Source organism: Paralichthys olivaceus, chromosome 10 (genome assembly GCF_024713975.1).
Source record: "Paralichthys olivaceus isolate ysfri-2021 chromosome 10, ASM2471397v2, whole genome shotgun sequence".
Lineage (NCBI taxonomy): Eukaryota > Metazoa > Chordata > Actinopteri > Pleuronectiformes > Paralichthyidae > Paralichthys > Paralichthys olivaceus.
This window is the reverse complement of record NC_091102.1, coordinates 4,525,014-4,539,127: the sequence shown is the minus strand read 5'-3', so window position 1 is coordinate 4,539,127 and position 14,114 is coordinate 4,525,014. Positions and strand designations below refer to the sequence as shown.

Below are 14,114 nucleotides of genomic sequence, written 5' to 3'. Positions count from 1 at the left end.
CGTTTTTTGTTTCTTTTACATTTTTAGTATTCCAGGAATAATTCATGGATCTCGATGAATTACACCAGGTACAGTTAAAGGACTGATCTCTAAGAGTGTGTGCAATTTGGTGCCATTCTAGTTTGAAAATAATGTTTCCCACGAAGCAATCAATCAAGAAATGCTCTACATCTAGAGGTATAAATGTAGAGAAGCTGCCCAACTTTAGTCCAACGTCACTGGAAGATTCAGACGAGGAGTTTTAGAAAGAGACATTTACACGTATAGTCACAAAGCATCGGTGCATCTCACACCAGCAGCTGAGCCATCACCTGACCACACAGCACACCCCAGGCAGTGGGAGTGAGTACACACAAGCAGAGGGAAGCATTCTACAGGAGTCAGTGTGACGGGGTCGAGCTGCGAGGGTTCACCTCTCTGACACACTCAGAGTCAGGGGCGGGGCCTTGCAGGTCAGCGACAGGTCGCTCGGCGTCTGTAGTTTTCTCCAGACTGTGGATGTGACTGGACCGCGTCTTCTCAGAGTCAGTGCTCTGCGGTTGTTTTGTTGTATCCGGAGGTTTGAAAGTATCGGGATCATGGTTCTCTGGGGGTTTGGCCGCTTTGCTACTGTCCAGGTTCTGGTTTTGCTGGAGGGACAACAGGTAGGCCTGCTCCTGCTGCAGCTGTCTCTGGAGCTTCTGAGCTTGACGCTGCTCCTCAAGTTCCCGCCATTTGTACTCCTGAGTACAGGGAGGGTCACATTGAGCTAAAACACTTAATACTTAATTCCTTTGGATTCTCTTTAATTCCCTCTCAGATATTCAAATATTCACACATAAACAAATTGGCAGATTAGAGTCTTAACTCCACCTGAGAGCACTACGGTTGTATGCCTCCGCCAATAATGCAGTTTCCGTGTATATATTTGCACAAACCTTTTTTTTCCTGATTCATATAAGGTCACTGTGATCTTTGACCACTGAGACGTAAACATTTTATTTGATCTTAAGATACCATGTTCCAGACAAACATAATTAAAAACATTAAATCATTTGTGAGGCCACCTTCTATCTTTGACCACCAAATTCTAATCAGTTCATCTGCCGGTTCGTAGGCATAAAGAAAACTGCAGTTTCAACTGGATTAAACCATTATACTAAAAAAGATGTAGTATTAAATCTGTACTTGCCGATGCCCGACCCGGCATCCTGGGTAGTATCTGAGAAATGTACGATGCTGGTATCGTTATCGGAACATTTAAAGTCAGCACATAGAGACATATTATGATATAATGTTCATCGCAACCGTCTTCTTCTAACTGATGAGACCCAAACTTTACGGCGCTGAAGCTGGTGCTGCAGGGTTTTCTTTATTTTTATTATATATAAGCCAAAGTCCAAACAAAACGTTAATAACTTCAGTAAATCTTGTGCTTTCTTTGAAAAGTCAAACATGTGATTAAATCCTGCTCCCAACCACAGTTGCGTCTGTTAGAGCAGTTAACTTTGCTCAAAAACAATCAAACCACAGAAATATTAAGACCATAATGATTTTTATAGGTTTTGATACTTTACCAGCGGCTGCATCTCTACAGAGAAAAACACAGTTTGAATCAAAAGGATCAGATTTCTTTTAAATCTTCACAAAGCAAATGTGTAACACTTTTATTCGTCTCTAAGAGGAAGCATGTTGCTTTCATAGTAAAGTTTATGAACGCTGACAGAGAACTGGACAGAGCAGCCGATGATAAAGTGACTGTGTGAAGTGTGGAAGTAGGAATACGAGGAGTCATATCCTTTCATTATGTGAATATCCTCTGTGATCCCCAGAGGAGGAGAATCCTTTCAAAATAAAAACAAAACAACAGAGTCATACAAACCCCCCTCTTCCTGTTGGATGACATCACCATCGCTCAGGGCCCAGTAAACATCCCGAGAAATAAACCTGAGAAGACTTATTATGTTTTGACCTCAGCCGTTAACGGCTCCGCTGGGATCTACAAACGTCGTGAAGCGGATCCAAAAACTTGATTCGGTTTAGATTTGAAGGAAAACTGGAGCAGGAAGGTTTGTGTAACGGAGGAATAATAACTACCTGCATTATGAAATTTAACAACCTGGGAGTTGTGGAAACATTAAAAAAAATAACCACTGGGACTCAATAACAGATGGAATAATATTAAGAAAACAGATTAATAGAGGCAGAGGGGAAAGACAGAGACGAATCTATTTGAAGAAAGACATGAGGGATGACTGGAGGACGTAGGATGGGGGCCAATTTTAAGAACTTCTATATTTTCATAAGGAAAAAAGAACTCATACGTGAATATGATTTTAACAAGTCGGCCAGGCACTCACCAGCAGCATGGCCTGTTCATGGAGCAGCTGCTGCTGCAGGATCTCCAGGTGCCTCTGCTCCTCCTCCAGCTGGCGACGGATGTACTCCTGAGAGTCAAACACAGCCGTGCACAAGAGCTCCGAGTCAGAAAAGAGCGAATTACATCAAATAATGTGAAAACATAAACTAAGTAAAGTATAAAGTTAAGCCAAAGTGTCCTGATCGCTCCCCAGTTCATTTTTCCAATAAGTTTGTCTTTAATTGGTTATTTATTAGCAGGACCTCAACACCACGGCTTCATCCGACACCGCAGGCTCGTCGTACCTGTTCACGGTCGGCTCTCCTCTTTTCCTCCTCGGCCCTCCTGCGCTCCTCCTCCTCTTTCCGGCGCCGCTCCATCTCCTCGACGCGTCTCTTCTCCTCCTGCTCGCGCCGGCGCTGCTCACGCTCCTGCTGCCTCCTCATCTCACGCTCACGCCGTTGTTGCTGCAGGTGGACAGAAGAAAAAATAAAACCGGCTTAGTGTGAAAGTTCTCCGTCATGATTTTTGCACACTTGTCTGCACACATGCATTTTTTCATTAATCATTCTTTTTGATTGGATAAATGGTGCAAAGATTTGAATTATGTGACCTGCATGCAGCTTTTGTGTATCTGATATTTTACGACAGATCGTTATGGATCATGGTTGAGTCCAATTACACTTCATCAGAGTAAATAGTTGGTTATTGCGAATGACTTCAGCAACATTCCACTACCACTTTCTTAAGACCGATCCATGAGTCAGCCTGCCGGAGCCGAGAACAAGCCCCAACACATGTGATGAGCTGAGGCGTCAATGGTGCAATAAAATCTGTTGCATCAGACCAAACACTTGAGATTAACGATCATGTTATATTAGAATCATTTCAAGTATTCTGAGAGTCTCTTTTACTTTCTTGAGGATTTCTTCAAGATTTTATTGATGTTAAAACACTTTACTCAAAAATGTAAAATACGATTAAATATCTTTAGATTTTGAGCTGTACACAAAAAAGGGGTTTTACAAAAACATTTTTTAAATGAATCAACAGAAAATTGATTATTGAATATAAATGTTTGATCCAGTCTTAAAACTTCAAAATGAACACGGCTACCATCGGGTTAAAGCAGATGAATTTTGAGTGCTATGTTTTTAATTTTTAAAAACATTCCATCTGTTCATCCACACGCTGCCAAAGATTTTCAAGTCTTAAACTCTTTTTTTTTTTACTCGGGGGCACATGTGACTGTATTTACCGGTGTAAACGTGGAAAATATAAATAAATCCAGACACTAGATGAGCTGAAGTGACAGGAAAGATGTTTAGCATGTCAACATTTCCAGCTTCTTCATCACTTAACCAGAATGACAGCTTAAGCCTGACGAGCGTTTATCTGACGTCCGGTTCTCTAAGCAGACACGTGAAGAAATTACCCTGATTCCTGTCTGTCAGCAGGTCGTGAAAAGGTGCAGAGGGAACCGCGGGACATTGGTTTATTTTGTGGCTTTAGCATCATGACGCATCAGGTTTGCACTGATTCGCAGCTAAGCCTCCGTGAATCCACGGGAGGTGATCCATCAAAACAGGAGAGCACATGTGCGATGGTGTTTCTCTGTCGTGGCCTGAGTTCAACTGTAGCTCCTAATGTCTGAGTCATGTACAAGCATCGTCATGAATCAAAAACAGCCCCGAGCTGGGACTGCTGTGGGAAAACATGAGCCAGAATAAAAACTGCTTGTCTCGCTGTGACTGAGGCCTCGCAACTTTGAGGTGTCGTTAATATAAACCTGCTCCTTCTCTCTGTTTGAGCACGTTTGAATATCCCCAGTCTCTTCTATCATTTCACAGTTTCAAATTCCATTTATTTCCTTGGTTATGTCTTTTTCCCCTTCTTGTCTTTCAGAGAATTTACTTTAGTCCACTTCTGTCCAAATTTATAACCATCTCCCTCCCTCCCTCCCTCCCTCCCTCCCTCCCTCTCCCTCTGTCCACTTTCCTCTCTCTTCTATCACTGTACATTTTTCTCTAAGGAACAAATGCACCCGAGCTCCCACAGACACTAATGTAAAAGGACCACAGCTCAAACAGATAAGGGATAATTACAGGGTTTTCAAACTCGTCCTCTGGGGACACCGATTAATTTCTATTCACCGCGGCCCGAAAATTGATTTTGGAGTCTATTATATGAAATAATCAAAATATAAATCTAACCATGAACCTCTGAGAAGTTGCTAATCCTATTACACAGAGATAATGTATAAACTGTATCTGGCTGAGTGCCACTGGTTCTTCACACCATCATCGCCGTCACAAACAAAGTGAGAACATCTGTTGGAGCCAAACCAAAGGATTTCTAGAGGTATTATTCTAAATCTAGATCAGATGATGGATATACTAGTGATATCATTATCAAATCCTTTCGATAAAGAAATGTGATTAATTCAGCTTGAGGTATGAAAAGTTCACCTCCTCCAGCCGCCTCCTCTGCTCCTTCTGCTGCTCAATACGTTTCTGCCTCTCGGCCAGTAGTTGGCGCTTGTACTCCTCCTGCTCGCGCATCTGCTGCTCCTGCAGGAGCTGCTGGCGGCGCAGAGCCTCCGAGCGCTCCTTGTTCTCCTGCTGCAACCGGATGAAGTCTCGGCGCAAGGTCGACTCACCCGGCACGTTGACGATGGAGCTACGTGAAAGACGTGACGACAGGAAATTAAAACAGTATGAAAAATCGAAAAAATATATATTTATCCACTGCAGTTTTTTTCTTTTCTTTTAGTTTCTATGTTCTTTCTGCTCTGGATTCGATGAGTGAAACTACTCAGTGATTGACGATGGTTACCTCGGCTCTCCTTCTTGCTCAGATGCCTCCTCCTCCTCTTCTTCACTGCCACTGTATTCATACTCAGTCTCATCTGTGGAGAACAACAAAGGAGAATTTAAAAGTGGCTCAAATGTTCAGGTGAAATTGTGCAACAGATCACACATGTCTCTAAAACTGAAGCATCATAAAAGTCAAAGTTGCTGAAAAACATTGATCTAAATTAAAAGTTAAGGTTCTAACTCTTTTTATGTCTTTGTCTTCACTGACGTAATCATAAATGAGCCAGTTTGCTATAAGATGCCGTCGTCTGTCAGTTTAGTTTTGTCTCATACTGACGGATGTTGGATGGTTTAGAACAGAGTTGTTGTTATTTACAGGAATAAGCTACGTACGAGTTTGAGTTTCTCATCTGTGACAAACAGCCTCTTCCTCCTGGACTCACCCTTCTCGCCCCTCTTCTTCTTGGTTCGGTCGATATGGTCTTTGAGCTGGATGCGGACCTGCCTCTCGTTGGGCTGGTCCCGGATGAAGGGGTGTTTCAGCAGCTGCTCCGTGGGGGGGCGCTGAGTGTAATTCTTCACCAGGCAGCCCTCAATGAAGCTGAAGAACTTCTTTGACCTGTTGAGTTGAGATGTAAGATGTAAGATTGTAAGATGGAAGAAACGTTTGACTGAGCGCATAAAGATTCAAAAACGTAACCCACCATTTTTTGGACTTGAGTCGAGGAGGGGGGTTTCTGGGGATGAGGAAGAGGGCTCTCATTGGATGCATGTCGCACAGAGCTGGAGGAAACAAAAAGGGAAAACAAGTGAGGGATCAACAGGAACAAAACACAGAGCAAAGGCACACGTGTACTAAATACTACTTTATACTATGCAAAACGAACCACCGTTAGATTAATGCACAAGTACTTACGAGGAGCTCCCTCAGCCATCTCTATAGCTGTGATTCCACAGGACCACAGGTCACTCTGAAGGACAGAAGAGGAGTCAGATGAGTTTGTGTGCACGTGTGTGCGTCCATGTTTCATTTGTGTTTCTATTCCTACTGAGAACATTTTAAAGTTTAAACAAAAGTGAAGAATATTTCACTTTTATTTCAGACACAAGGCAACTTTACAGTAACAGACAGAAGCAGTAGCAGACTCTGTGTTTCTTTTCTCACCCTGTAGTCATAGGTAGCATCTGGGTTTTCATCACAAGCTATGACCTCTGGAGCCATCCAATATGGCGTCCCGATGAAGGTGTTCCTCCGCCCCACCGTCCGATCCAGCTGAGCACTCACACCAAAGTCCACTGAGGAGGAACAGGATCAGAATCAGTCACGACCGAATCAAACTTGAGTCCACGGTTCTGGTTCACAGTGTAAAGTCTGAGACGCTGCTGTGTTTTAAATGCTCTCTCTCGTCTCCGTTTAACTGAAATGCAAAGTGATTTTTTGTGGCCTCAGAGAAGACATGTGCTTTACACTGCGTGTCACAGGACAGCAATTTAAAAAAGGTCAGAGGAGTAATTTGATTACAAACAGTAATCTCATCGTGCATCATTTGGAGAAATAAAAATAAGCAAAATAAAACATATTTGACAAGTTGACATATACTTGCTGCTGTTATATTGAGACAGGATCATTTCCAACATATCTACAGTGATATTTTGTAGTAAAACTACACATATGCTGAACTTTGAGCCTGAAAATCCATTTTGAAAATGTGGCTTTTATACGGACCTGCAATCATATGAAACATTATAACACTGGTAATGAAAATGAACCAGTTGGCACCAGCACGGCATTGACTCAAATCTGGCACTGCTGTATGTTCAGTTCAGACGTCCAGACCTGTGCACACACAGAAATAAAAACCAATACGTACCCAGTTTGACCTCAGCGTTCTCAGTCAGCAGCACGTTTTGTCCCTTGATGTCACGGTGGATGACATGATGAGCGTGCAGGTGAGCTAATCCCTGTAGAGATACAAAAGTAATGATCACATATTTACAGCTTCACAGAGATGTTGCGTCAGAGGCAACACTGAAAGATTTCTGCGCGCTGAGTCCAGCTTCTGCAGGTCACTTTTACAGTTTCAGAGAGAAAACTGCAACCAGCGTCACCACAGACCAAACAAACGGGCAGGTTTTTAACATTTCTGAGAATAGAATAATCAATTGAGGCCTGGTGTCGACACCACACATCTTATTATTCTGCAGTGAGGTCAGTGGTTGGCACAGATGAAGGGGACTGACCCTGAGGATCTCTCGGGAGATGTAGGCGATCCAGTCCTCCTTCAGTGTGTTGCCTTTGGTGTTCTTCACCAGATCTGTGATGGAACCGGCACCACAGAACTCCATCACCAGCTGGAAGCGAGAGAGAGAGAGAGGGGGCAGATATGAAAACATTACATTCAAACATAAAAACACTCCATCACCACATTCATTTTATGGTATATCTAATTTCAACAAAAGCAACAATTACTCAGAAAACTGACAGTGTGTATTAACATTACTTCGCATTTTCCATTTGTGAGTCACTAGGGCCACTTTGTCCTTATTTCACAGCTGATTGGCACTGAGTTAATGCTGCTTGGTATCTCCTGAATTTCACACTCATCGATGGAGGACCTCCGCTCTGCAGCTCAAAAGACTACGAACGAACTGTCTTTTAGTTTAAGCCATATTTTGAGGTTAGAACGAGAGGTTATCTAAATTTATAACATCCCGTCAACGTGCCATCTGCAATGTTCAGTGTTAAAGAGTTAAACATTGGAGTTTTTCTTCATTCTACTTACCTTGCTGTGCACAATTTGAGTTCACATATGGATTAGTCGAATTAATGATTAAATCTATGCATCACACTTTAAACACACAATCTGAAAACTTCCACAGTCACACACATGTAACAGTGGGGGTCTTAAAGGGGTCATGGAAGCAGCTGTTAAAACAAATACAGGGTCATGTTGTGGAGGGAGAGAGTGAGAATCAGCTGAGGGTCATAAACCGAGGTCCTCCTGCCTGTAAACACATCCAGAGGCGATAACGTTCCTCTCTCTCTCTCCCCCTCTCATTATTTTAGTTTCTTATTTTTTGCTTCAGTTTTTATTCTCGTCTCCGTCAATTGTCTTTGATTTGTTGTGAGTTTGAGTTGGTCTCGTCCACAGGAAGAACGTGATGCAACATGGGTATGTGCAAGTATATATAGCTGAAATATACTGTATCCTTATCTGGACTCACTGCTGGAGAGTTTAAGTGCTGGTATGTATTATCTTTCTTCTGCAGTCACCACTGACAGAGTCGAGGGCCTCGCTAGAAATAGCCAGAGAACAACTGATTAATCCTTTTCCCAGACATGTCAGTGTCTGTGATTGTTCGTCGGAACTTTTACTTTACAGAATAAAAAATGCAGAAACAGAAGTTTATATTTTGCAAAAAACAAATTATGTTTACTTTGTCGAGTCAAGTTCTCTTCATTTGGTTGTATTTGTGTCTTTTTATTTATAGTTATCTATAATAATGTTTATGAAATATCAAGCCTCAGTTATATTTCTAGGGTTTGTTAACAACGTCTTAGGAAAACTTTTTTTTTTAACCTGTATCAGTAACCAAAAATTCTGGTTTCATTGACTTTAACATGTTGATTACTTCCTGCATTAGAGTTGATAACAGATAACCGACAATAAACTACTTTCACTTCCTCTTAAAAGTAAAACCTCATCCTCTTCCAATTTGCTGCTTCCTTTATTTTTCTAAAAAATTAAGAGCTTTTCTATAAACGTGGAGGCTGAGATTGGTCGGGAGCAGTAGAAGAACAATCTCTATGGTGCGTTTCAGGTGAATTCAAACTAACAACACTGCATCCATTGTTCTCGTGGTGGAGGTGAACTCACCCATAGCTGGTCGTCGTGGCCCGGTGGACTCTTTTTGATGAAGGCTCCGTAGTAGGTGGCTATGTTTCTGTGGTGGGAGTATTTCTTCAGCATGTTGATTTCCAGCTTGATTTCCTCCTCTTCGTCCTGTAAGACAGCGAGAGGAGTTAGTAATCATTACCTGAGTCAAAGAGCGGGGGAGCCATTACATGAACTAACTGAGCAGATCAACAGTCTGATAGCAGGTGATTTTATAAATCCTTTCATTCTTTCCTCCCATAGTTTTTATTACTTTATGTTGTCACTGCTATTTGTTTCCTAATTTGTTTCAAGTCCACAGGTTAACACAACAACTACTGGACACACAATGAGTATAAGCTTGTTATCAGGACTTATTTAATCATCCGGGTTCCTCTGCTTTGTGATCAAACTTTGCTGAGCTCTACAAATGCCAAACATCTTTGTGGATTTGGATAGTTATGGATTTGCTGTTTTTCCATGTTTAACATCCCATTGAATTGTAAATTTTTGTAAATATGCTTTTCACCTTGGACTCCGGGGAACCTGTAATTGCATTCATACTATTTTGCGACATAGATAAATGTGGCCTTCCTCACGGAGAAAATGTGAAATCCTGAAACAGTAAAAGAAAACTTTTACAGTCTCAGGAAGCAAAGCTAAGACTCCGGATCTACGAGAGACGAGCTGAGGAGCCGAACAAGGAAACAAGCAAAGTCTAATAAACAGAAATGAGTCCAAAGGAAAATGCAGATACAACGTTAAGTCAAAATGATAACAGAGCCGAGCGAACCATCGCCTCTCAGGATATTACAGGACAGACTCAGACATATGACACGATCAAGCGATTGCAGTTTCTCAATCACTGAGGCTGCCTGACATTTATTTTGGAAACAGCCATGACTTGACATTTTCACTGTAACTGCGACCGGTCGATAAGCAGGAGCGTGATGGGCGGCTGCGACCAGGACTCGTGTGTCCACAAAGGCGAGGAAGCGGGGTGGGGGGGGTTAGCTTTTCATGTCGAAGCTTGTGACATTTTGTCGTGTCAGTTTGTGCTGCAGATGTTAACAGCTGTATCACCCACAGTTTTTTTTTATTAGTTTTTTTTTTTAACTGTTGTTGATCTTTGCCTCCCGTACTTACAGATGTCAAGTTCAGTCTGACAGAAAAAGAAACAGACAGATTTTTTTATAGCCTGCGGGAAAAGATTGGAGCTACGTATTGATACTGGAAGAAATTCAAAACACACACACGTGTCTTATCGAGCGCTGCAGCAGGAAGAGAAGACGACTGACAGTTCTGAGTCAAGAGGTTAGAGGAGTTCTACGACTGTCAATGTGGACATGTCGGGATAAACAAATTAACTGCAGCTCAGGAACAGAGATCCTGGTGTTTGGTCAACTCACAACCAAACTACTCATATCTTCTTGTTGGGTTCTGCCACATAGTGAAAACTGTAAAACAGAAGAAACATGGCGGCCTCCATAGAGTGGACTCCCTCGATGTAAATATAAAGTATTTAAATATAAATGGCTCTTCTGGGGTAAAGAAAACAACAATTCACACTAGTGAAAACATCATGAGGATTATTCTAAATTCAATTTGTGCCGATAGATCCCTTTCACCCTTTCACACTGGACCTTTAATTCATCCTCTGCTTTTTATCCTCATGAGATCTTTGAGCAGCAGCAGGTTTCATGAGAGGACGTCGCCGTTTGACATTTCTACACCAAAAAATAAACAATTTCAATGATGGGGTCGGTCGGACAGCCAATCCCATGAGTCACCGTCAGTCAGCCAGTTGGTTACTGGTGCAGCCAGACAGCCAACCAACCGATCAGCGGGGAAGCCAACAAACCAGACGGCCGGCCAGGCCGCCCTCTGTTAGTCCACTCATCAGCAGCAGACCATCAGCAGGTCTGCAGTCGTCCAACCAGTCACGAAACAGGTGAGTCAGCTGACCTCTCAGTCAACCAGGCAGTTGGTCAGTTAGATATGTAAACAATATTTATGTGAAAATGAAACCAGAGAACCATGCATGGTACCAAAAAAAAAAAGTAAATCAACTGCCACAGACACAAGGACCTTCTGTGGTCAACTCGAACATCCCGTCGCCCACAGACTGTCAGTCATGTGAACCTTTCTGGAACAAGTCAACATAATTACAGACGCTGCAGCCAGACTGAAGGAGGAGTAATGCGGCAGAGACATTATTACACATCATATCCACCATGGACCTGAATAAAGGTTCAGAAGAAGGGAAGAGGAGAATCAAAAATGATTTCACTGCTTTTGTGACGGAAACAGAACAATATGTTTAAAAACATGTGAAACCTCCATCAGACTATCAACAAAAAGAAAAGTGCCATCTATTAAAAATCTAAAACGTTTTTTGTTTTGTTGCTAGGCGACGGCTGTAACGGCAGGACAAGCTGGTGGCGCAATAGAAAAGACCAGAGCGCCTCATTTAGTGCATGCGGCCGTTGGAGGAACTGAAGACGGCTGCGTGGACCGTGTCCTCCGAAGGATGGAGCCGGCGAACTGAGACACAGCTTCTGACTGAGCTCCAGCAGTCGTACAGCAGCTTAGACCTCAGTCTGTCAGAAAATACAATTTGGATTCAACGGAGATACACACACAGACCTCCTGCTTCCACAAGGAGACAGTGACATCATCCTCCTTCTCTCTGTGTCTTTCATATCTTCACTATTGTTTGTGCACTGTCCATTTATTTTTGCACCGTCTCTCGGTCCCTCTCGTCCTTGCAGCATCACTTTCCATTACTGTCTCCCATAATGACTTTAGTCCCATGTTGATGTATCCCATCATTACAACACCTCTCTCTGCTTCACTCTCCCTGTTTCACTTCCCCTGAACTATATATTCACAGTCAGTCACTCAAAACAAGGCGTCCTGAAGCTACTCATTATCATTCCTGGGCATGAAGTGGTGGGGAGACTCAGTGGCGGCCATATTGTTGCTTAAGTATTACAGCACACAATGTGAGGGGAGGTAAAGGACGGCCGCAAAATGGAAGCATAATGGAAAAGCAGAGTAGGAGGGAAACCTTGGCTTCGACCGAGGCCCCGAGAGGTCGACGTGTCTGCACCAGGCACGTTGTCTTCTCAAAGATGGTCTTGTTACTTTAGGTTTCATCTCTCTGATGTTCACAAGTTCACGTTTCAGATAAATCCGGTTTTATTTGGGGATTTTCTGATACCTGGACTTTGGGTATTGCTGATAACGAGTACAAGTGCATTTAGAATAATTTACAGCTACTTATTTACCATATTTTAAAAGCGGTGTGCTACTAGCCCTGTGTGAAGTGATGATGGCTATCACTGTTTTGAATACTTTGAAAAACAAGTACAGAGAATAAAAAACTACAGAAGCGTATTGAATTCACTTGAGAAACTTCTTTTAAAAAAAAAAAAAGACGTGATGACTTTTTTAAGAATTATAATGGATTAGCCTGATTGGCAACACTAGTGCCTTAATTCCTGGAAGGTGAGAGGAAGTGATGACTTTGTCTGTCTTTATTTAAAATCTATCTTATGCTGTTTCAGCATACAGACTTTATGTACGCCCTGAATAGAGAAAACAGATACAGAAAATGTTCTGCATTTAATTCGACATGAAACATTTTTAAAACAGACTTTTTCGTGTTTCATGCCTTCAACACCTTCCCACTCTCACACCTCTGAGTGAACAGGGAGGCTGTGAGGACAGAGACTTATCCTGCTTTTTGTTTTTGCTTCATGCAAAAAATTCAGAAACAGAAAACAAGTAATTATAGTGACAACTGCAATTAATTCCCCAGAGGGAAGCCAAACGCAGAGATAAAGATGTTTGCTGTGGAGTTTTTCCACTAATCAAGATCGATTTTTTTTCCCCCCCTACTCAAATCCCACCGGATTACATCGAGCCGACAGCAGCGGCAGCGAGAGACGCAGAATGCAGAGCTGCTGCATCTCTTTTTATCTCCCTGACTTCATTCTTTCTTTCTATTCTCAGACACTTGCTCTCGTCTCTCAAAGAAAACAGAGGCGGTGACTGAGAGAGAGATGCCAACAGGCAGAAATAGATCAGGATCTGATCGAAGAAGAGGGAGAGAATGAGGATGAATGCAATAAAAAAAGAGTGTGATGGAAGAGGATGGCCAGGAGAGAAGAGAGGTAATGGATGAGAGCAATGGAGGGAAAGAGAGGAGCGTGCGAGCAGGGATAGCCCCTCCCATAATCCCACTGCACTTCAGCTGAACCTCCTCGGAGGAGCAAAGATGGAAAGAAAAAGAAAAAACCCTTGCTTTCTGATTTCTTCTCCTTATCTCAGTTCTCTCACTCCGTCTCTTTGCCTAAGGTCTCTGCTCGTCCTCTCACAACACGTTGGTGCTGCGTGAACGAGAAAATATTCATATAGAAGTTTAAAGGTTTAAAGGAAAGTCTGAAATGTTGATATACATGTATATAACAGACGCTGATATTTCACAGCCAATCACACAGATGTAAAGATAGACAACTAATTCTGATCAATTACATGGTTCTCAGCCAGAGTCTGCTAACATGGAGGAGGCAGGGGTTTACGCTACATTGCAGCCAGCCACCAGGGGGCGATCCAGGTACAAGAATACCATGTTTCTGTTTACAATGCAACGGTTCTAGAATCTGGTCTTTCCAAGTTAATATCTACACCGGTGTCTTCCCCATGTATGACGCCGAGTTTGTTTTTTTCAATGTGTCCATCGAATGTTAAAAACACCATCAACACACTGGCTGTGAACTCTCCGGACATTTCCCCTCTGCGTTCTCACACCTTACGATCTTTATCGAGATCGTACCGCTGTCTTTCTCTCATCGTCCACTCGCTCCTCTCTCCAAAGTGTCTGTCTTTCTCCTCACTCCTGCTCTGTATGTGGAGCAGGAAGTGGTATGTGGGTCAGAGCACATACGCCAAGGAGCACGAGGAGCTGAGAGTGGACACACACACACACACACACACACACACACACACACACACACACACACACACACACACACACACACACACACACACACACACACAGGAAAGGAGTTGCATAGCTGC

General features: G+C 42.6%; 1 protein-coding gene across 15 annotated transcripts in view; it reads right to left on the bottom strand.

The window, feature by feature from the left end:
• The window catches only part of LOC109637931 (mitogen-activated protein kinase kinase kinase kinase 4-like), a 70,142-nt gene that overhangs the window by 19,235 nt on the left and 36,793 nt on the right, over positions 1-14,114 (bottom strand). For 10 of the 15 annotated variants that reach the window (XM_069532940.1, XM_069532942.1, XM_069532943.1 and 7 more), the window contains exons 4-15: positions 9,033-9,158; positions 7,396-7,506; positions 7,026-7,116; positions 6,320-6,450; positions 6,071-6,125; positions 5,859-5,937; positions 5,598-5,773; positions 5,174-5,246; positions 4,807-5,017; positions 2,644-2,805; positions 2,340-2,426; positions 414-722 (exon numbers count right to left, since the gene is read on the bottom strand). In XM_069532940.1, the coding sequence (XP_069389041.1) occupies positions 414-722; positions 2,340-2,426; positions 2,644-2,805; positions 4,807-5,017; positions 5,174-5,246; positions 5,598-5,773; positions 5,859-5,937; positions 6,071-6,125; positions 6,320-6,450; positions 7,026-7,116; positions 7,396-7,506; positions 9,033-9,158 (1,611 nt within the window). The remainder of the gene's footprint in view (positions 1-413; positions 723-2,339; positions 2,427-2,643; positions 2,806-4,806; positions 5,018-5,173; positions 5,247-5,597; positions 5,774-5,858; positions 5,938-6,070; positions 6,126-6,319; positions 6,451-7,025; positions 7,117-7,395; positions 7,507-9,032; positions 9,159-14,114) is intronic. The other 5 variants (XM_069532946.1, XM_069532948.1, XM_069532954.1 and 2 more) reach the window with 1 other exon arrangement.